This window comes from Chaetura pelagica, unplaced genomic scaffold (assembly GCF_000747805.2).
Source record: "Chaetura pelagica isolate M959 unplaced genomic scaffold, ChaPel_1.0 scaffold316, whole genome shotgun sequence".
NCBI lineage: Eukaryota > Metazoa > Chordata > Aves > Apodiformes > Apodidae > Chaetura > Chaetura pelagica.
The window spans coordinates 2,167,365-2,174,345 of record NW_009953497.1 but is presented as its reverse complement, the minus strand read 5'-3'; the positions used below and the strand labels follow the sequence as shown (position 1 = coordinate 2,174,345).

General features: G+C 58.0%; 1 protein-coding gene across 1 annotated transcript in view; it reads right to left on the bottom strand.

The window, feature by feature from the left end:
- BRPF1 (bromodomain and PHD finger containing, 1) overlaps window positions 1–6,981 on the bottom strand; it is a 28,018-nt gene that overhangs the window by 5,019 nt on the left and 16,018 nt on the right. Inside the window, exons 5-14 of the mRNA XM_009999316.1 lie at window positions 5,080–5,211; window positions 4,611–4,757; window positions 3,432–3,744; window positions 2,553–2,867; window positions 1,453–1,740; window positions 1,226–1,373; window positions 547–683; window positions 354–472; window positions 117–271; window positions 2–31 (exon numbers count right to left, since the gene is read on the bottom strand). Of these exons, the coding sequence (XP_009997618.1) occupies window positions 2–31; window positions 117–271; window positions 354–472; window positions 547–683; window positions 1,226–1,373; window positions 1,453–1,740; window positions 2,553–2,867; window positions 3,432–3,744; window positions 4,611–4,757; window positions 5,080–5,211 (1,784 nt within the window). The remainder of the gene's footprint in view (window position 1; window positions 32–116; window positions 272–353; window positions 473–546; window positions 684–1,225; window positions 1,374–1,452; window positions 1,741–2,552; window positions 2,868–3,431; window positions 3,745–4,610; window positions 4,758–5,079; window positions 5,212–6,981) is intronic.

The following is a 6,981-nucleotide window of genomic DNA, read 5'->3' as shown; positions in this document are numbered from 1 at the left end:
CGGCACCAGCTTCGTCCGGGGCAACCACTGCCTGAGGGGAGCGGGGGGCCACCTCGTTTGAGGGTTACAATCGTCTCCCCCCCCGCCCCCTCCCCGCTCTGCAGCCCCAGCCTTACCAAGTGCGCTTGTTGTAGAAGAAGAGGACCAGGTAGAGGTGCTCGCGGGCTTCCTGAGTCATCTGCTCCCCCAGCTTCAGCACCTCCAGGGGCGGCACGGGGATGGGGACGCCGTGGTGGAACATTCCTTCCCGCGGCATCTTGGGGTCGATGATCTGTCCGAGGGGCAGAGGAGAGGGGCTGAGAAGGGACCCCCTGGATTTGGAGGCCCCAGGAGGGGTGGCTGGCAGTACTCACCAGTGCTGGGTAGGAGGGGTAGCCCCGGCATTTGGCCCACACCAGATCCAGGGCATCCAGGGAGGAATCCTCATCCTCGGAGAGCCAGCTGGTGCCGCGCCCCATGCCCTTGCGCACCACTGTGGGGAGAGGGGGGTCAGCCCTGTCCCCACTGGGTGACAGGGACAGCCACGTGTGCAGCCACGGTACTTACTGCCGTGCCCCACGCCTCGCCCTGTGCCCACGGAGTAGGACTCGTTCTCCGTTCCTGAGGTGTCCTCACTGCTGTCCTCTGGGAAGTTCACCCGGGAGAAGGAGGGCTTCCCTCTGCCCTGCTTGGAGGGCGTTGTGCTGTGGAGAGAGGGAGCAGAGCGGTGGGTGGGAGCCACATTCGGCTTCCACAGACCACATCCCAGAGGGCCAACCCAGTGGGATACCAGGCCTGTGGGGTCTGGCTGGCACAGGGGAGAGCTTGGCCAAGGTACCAGGAAGGAAAGAGGAATGAGCTTCTGCTGAGGTACCAGCCAGACCCTCATCCTGTTTCACCCGGGGGGACAGAAGCCATGTTCCGATCCTGATCGGAGCCACAGGCTGGGGAGGGCCATGGGAAGGGCTGGTGCCAGAGCAGCACCTGTGCCAAGGGGGAATTCCCCAGCTCACACTCCCCACTAGCTTGCCACAGGGCAGCACTGGGTGCCACACACTCACACCTTTAGGTTTGACACCAAAAAAAGGCACAAAACCCCCAACTTCCCAGCATTCCGCTAACAGCCACCGGGCTGCAGGGGGGTGAGTGAGGCAGGTCCCATCAAACACTCTCCTCAAGCAGCAGCTCATGGCAGAGAGCCACCCACTGCCACCCTGGCAGCACCAGTGCCCCTGGGGGCCGGTACCTGGTGCGGTCTGAGGCAGCACTGCTGCTGCTGCTGCTGCTGGACTCCGAGTCGGAGCTGCTGCGGGGCAGGCTGCAGTCATTGCGGTACACCAGGAAGCTCTTCTTCACCGGCTGGTTCCCGCTGCTGAAACCGTTGGGTGGCAGGTCTGTGAGACACCACAACAGGAGAGCGTGAGACCCGCGCTGGGCCCCGCCCCGCGCTCCCGGAACCGCCACCGCACCCACCCATGGGAGCGTCCTCGTTGGACTTGTCACTGTCGCTGTCTGAGCTGGAGCTGGGCCGTGGGCTTCGCCCCCGCTTCCTCTGGCGCTGGGCAGAGCCCATGATGGGGAGCTGGGGGGGCCCGATGGGGCTGTTCCCGTGCCCAGGGGCCATCTGGCTGTCTCGATTCTTCGGGGGGCGTCCCGGGCGTTTTGGAGGACCAGCTGTTTTAGGGTTCTTCTTGGAGAAGAGCACTGAGGTCCTCCTGCCAACTTCATGTGCTGGAGTGGAAGAAGAATTGGGACCCAGGCCTGGAAGAGGGAGGAGAAGGTGGTGGCTGCAGCCTGTGGGACCTAGCAGGGACCACATGACAGCAGCAGCAAGGAACAGCTTAATTCATCAGAATGGAGATCCTCCATCCTGAGCTTTGCCACGTCTGTGCCCTCAGACTATTCAGTCTGCTGACAGCAAAAGCTGGATGGAGACAGCAATGAACATCCCAGGCAACAACCTCACTGAAAAAGAAGTCAGGAGCAGTCAAGCAGGAACAAACCTTCCCCCTGACATGCAGCAGCTGAGAAGCACTCTTGAAAGACAAAGGCCCTAAAACACTCCCAGTCTGTGGAAAAGCCTGCTTTTTGGGGTGCTCGGGGGGGGAAGCAGAGTTGGGAAAGCCCCAGTGACATGCAGCAGCTCTGCCTGGAGCTTTGGCTGTGCTGCCCATGGAGCCCTGCTTGGAATCTCCCTCTAGGAGAGAAGGGAGCTGGCACCTGGGTGGCATTCAGCTCCCAGTCCCGGGGGTGCTGAGCTCAGCAGCCTGTGCTGCCCCAGCTCCCTCCTGTGCCCTGGAGCAGGATGGGACACCCCAGGCTGTCTGCTCCATAATGTCCCTAGAGAAACCAGGCAGTGTGGCAGAGCTGGCAGGGAAGACAACAACCAACCCACCTCACACCCCACATCACACAGCTGGGACTTGCAGTCCCCGGAACAACATCCAGTTCCTAAACTGCACTGGAGGCACACACCACCAGCTGCCTGCCAACGCTCCCCGGAGACAAACCAGGCTGTGTCCGTGGCTCTCCACTGCTCCCCCAAACCAGCCACATTCCAAAGGGATCCCTACCTTTGCCAGTCTCCTGGCTGCTGCTCTCCTCTGCGGCGCTGTCTGTCTGCAGGTCCTTCTCGCAGGGGTTGTGTGACTGCAGGACCCCCCTGGCAGAGGAGCCGTGCCGCTCCAGCCCGTCCCGGCCCAGCTCCCGCGGGTGAGCGAGTTTCCTCCGCAGGACCGTGATCTCCTTCTTGATCATCTTGGCCCGGCGGGACCGTCCTATGCTCTGCTTGCCAGCGTTGACCTCATCCAGCCGCTCCAGCAGGATCTTCAGCTGCTCCTCCAAGGGCAGGTGCTTCTGATTCTCTGAGAGCAGCAGCCGCACGTCTTCTGGGGGAACAAAGAAGAGGAGATGGACGAAAGACATCAGGAACTCTCTGGAGCTCCTCTACACAAAAGGGCACGGGGCAATCCAGGTTCCACAGGGGAGAGAAGTAGCTGACATGGAACCAAACACCTGTGAACATGGAAAGTCACCCTAAAAGACCTGCAGAAGGAATCCTGTGGGAAGCAAGCCGGTTGGGACTGCTGGGGGTGGCAAGCTGATTGGCAGCTTAGAGAATAGCAGAGTTCCCATTGGCAGCAGGAACAAGAAAGGGGGTTTTAACAGGGAAAACAAGAGTCAAAGGGATCCGGAACCATTACAGAGCATGGATATTTCTTTAACTGAGCCCTAAGGAGAGGGGGACCATCACAGGATCCTTCTCTGAGACACTGAACAAACCCAATGGGGCCAACTGGTACCAGGCTGGCAAAGTCCCCACCTCTCTGGGAAGCAGGCACAGGCAACCCAGGCACCCAACTGAACCTTCCATCTCAAACAGACCCCGCATGGCCTGACTCTGCCCCAGGCTTTACCTTCAAGTAGCCCGTGACAAGGGGACAAGTACCCACCGTCCTCGATGTCTTGGACCTGAGCTTCTTCCACTGTCACGCAGTGGGGGAAGTGCATGCCTGTCTCAAAGTCAATGCCCATCTTCTCCGCCTGCCGGCGAGCCTGCCGGAGAACGGCGCCTCCCTGCTCCCGCAGACGGACGGCTGCCCGGTAGAAGATTGTGTCTTTGGCATTGTATTTCAAACAGTTGTTGATAATCAGGTTGAAATCCTCCTCAAAGTCATCGAAATTCAGGTAGCGATAGGCTTCCAGGTTTTGTTTCATTGTCTGAAAATCCATCGGCTTCTTGATGTGATCCAGGTAGTCTGGGACCTGCATGAGGAAATAGCCAGAGCTAAGAGCCCAGGAGCCAGGGGTTGGCATCACCTGCTCCAATAAAATGGTCATTAGAGGAATCAGGTATCGCTCCCTGTCTTCTGCCCAAATGCACATCAGGGAACGCCGTCTGCTTCTGCAGCTCGAGGAGCAGGAAGGCCCCCGGGCCAGGGAGCCCGTGTGCTGTGCTCCACCTGTCAGAGCAGACGCTCTCGGAAGCGCTGTCATTGCTGCAGCACACACACCAGCTTCCCATCTTCTCCTGTCTGCGGGCAGCTGGGATCCTGTATGCTACGTGGTGTTCTCTGGGGAAAGAAGCTGCAGGTGCAGCCCCCAGGGGCGAGGATGAGTGCAGACAGGTGAAACCAAACCGTGCAGGCTGTGGGGGGGACTGCCCAGCCTTCCTCCCCGGCCCTGCTGAAACACTTCAGCGCCGACCTGCTGCCAGAGCTGTGCGGAGCCAACATGCCCTTTCCCCACCACTCCCAGCAGGGACTCGATGCCCATCTCAGGGATAATGTCCCTTGTCCCCAGTAGTGATGGCTTGAGGGTCAAACCCATTTCTGCACTGTGCTCTGCCCGTCGCCCTGCAGAGGCCTTTGTGAGAAGACAGGTAAGAGTGTACTTGCTGCCAAGGGCCCGTGTCCTGCCCTTCCCACCAGGAATCCCCAGCTGCTCAGACATGCCAATGAGTCACCAGCCACACGCACAGAGGAAGAGCCAAGTGCTGTGCTCCTGGCTGGCACCAGCCAGCACCAGGCTGCCTGGGGGAGCTTCAGGACCAGAGAGCACCCTGGGCAGCCCTTGGCACGAGCAAGGGACACATTTGAGTGAAGTAGAAATCTGGGGAAGGGGGTTCTTACTTCGTAGATTTCTGTTACCTCAGACAGAGGGACCGGCTCGCTGAAGATGTTGCCCGTGTCTTTCTCCTGCAGCTGCTCGAGCGTCTTGCGGAGGAGGATGAGGAAGGGGGTCAGCTGCATTTCCAGTGCCACCTGCTGCACTTTGATCTGAAACAGAGGACCAGAGCAGGGCTGAGCCCCTGCCCAGCAGCGGGGACAGTCCCCAGGGAGAAGAAGTGCAGTCCTACAGGACACTGACACCTCTCCCCACGTGGGGCAGGGACTGCCCCTCAGCCCCATCTGTGGAGGCACCAGCTCCAGCACCGCCCAGTCCCACCTCAGCCTTGCAGAGCAGCCACCTTTGCTCAGAGCCACCAGGGCAGGACACAGCAGGGCTGAGGGAACCCTGGCATTCACCCTATGGCACTCTGAAGAGCCCTTGCTTGTGCCCACCCCTGCGGCTCCCCAAAGAGGGGCAAACAGTCGTTACCGTCTCTCTCTTGAGCTTCTCCCGCTTGCGTATCAGCTCCACCAGCAAGCGTGCCCGCTCTAGGTCATGGCGGAGGCGCTGCCATGACTTCAGCTGCTCCTTCAGGGCCCAGTTCTTATCCTCAGTGTCTCTCTGCGGGAACATCAGAGACCATGAGCCGACAGGAGATGTGTTCTCATCTCCATCTTCCTGACTGTGTGCCGGAGCTCTTCCCTGGCAAAGGGAACGAGCATGTGTACTGGTTTGAGCCAGAATGAAGCCAATTTTCCTTTTACTGATTTATTTTTTCCTTCATCAAGCTTTCTTTTGACTAGTACCAGAGTGTTCCAACTAATACTGGTAAGAGAGGAATGTTTTTCTAACTGCTGGGTCTTCAAGGTCACACCTTCACTCTGCCGCCTCAGACACTATGGGGAGATCTGTGACCCCACCGTAGGACACTGAGTTAGACAGACAGCAAAACTGGCCAGAGATATTCTATTCCATATATCTACATGAGCTCAGAGGAAGGTCAGAGATCACAGAAGACAAGTTCCTTCCTGCTTTTTCTTCCCTTCTCTTCTGTCCATGGCCGGCGTCCGGGGAGGACTCCGTCCATCCATCACCACTGACCCCCAGGCTCCAGCTCTCCTGACCCTCATCACTCTGCGCTTCCTCCAGCAGCTCCGGGATTTCTCGGGACTATCCGGGATTTCTCGGAACTACTGGCAGCTCAGGAGATGCTGTGGGAGTTGCTGGGGTGGGGGGAGGCGAGAGGCTTTTGCACGTACCTGAACATATTTGTATATAATTGTATATATTTTCTTATATCAATAGTGTTTAATTAAAGCTATGTAGTTTAGTTTTCAATCCAGCCAAGTCTCTCTCTTTTTCTCTCTCTCCTTCCCTACCTGGGTGGGAGGGAGTACTGTTGTCGAACCTGAGTCAAACGGTGATAAGATGCCTGACCCACTGGTTTGGTGAAGGGCCCAGTGCCCTTGTTGTAACCTCGCTGGGTGAGTCAGAAACAGCCCTACCTCTGGCCAGAGCTGCTCCCTGGCCATCGAGCCAAGGAGGCGAACATCCTGTGCCTCTGGAAATACTTTTCCAAACACAACCAACTGCCCACAGCTGCCCAACAGCACAGAGCAACAACAACAGGGTCCCCCCAGCAAAGGGCAACTGGAACATAGCTCTGTTTGCTTTCACTTCTGGAGCAAGAAAAATGCCAACTTTAATTCTGCTGTAGCCAAAGATGAGCAAAAGCAGTCTCAGCTCTTCTCCAGCAAATAAATATGAAAGGGGGAAAAGGCAGGATAAACCCCTGCCCAGTTACAGTCTTCAAAGGGCTCAGAAAGAAAGATTTAGAGCTCAGACAAGGAACCAGAAGAAAAATCTTTCTCTCTGGCACTAGAGACTTCACATCTGTGCAGCGCTGACTAAGGGCAGAGGCAGACAGTGGGCTGGAAGCAGCTCACACAGGGAGCACTCCTGGAGCAGTTTCAGAAACTGGAAGAGAGGCCTTGGTTCCTCCCAGGCTGTTTCTGGAGATCTCCGGCCACCTCTCTCAACGCTTGCTGACACAGCAGCCGCAGACCTGAGCCACTTCTGACAGGGTTTGTCATTGCCACTGGCTAAAGGCAGGCATGACGAAGGAGCTAACTTCTGTGTGGCAGGATTCCCTTCCTGTGGCAGGCTGCCAAGTGTCACTGCCTGGAAAATCTCTGAGCACCAAAAGCAGAGGAGAAGGTGAAGCAGCAAAAGCGGCTGGGGCTGCCCTTTCCTCACCTGGGAGCTTGTACCCCGGCCCCCCTCTGTGCCTGCAAGCACCACATGCAGCAAAGGCTCCGAGCCCACAGCTCTGGAGGTGCAGGAAGCATACGGGCACAGCCAGGATTCCCTGCAGCTCCCCAGCCAGCAGAC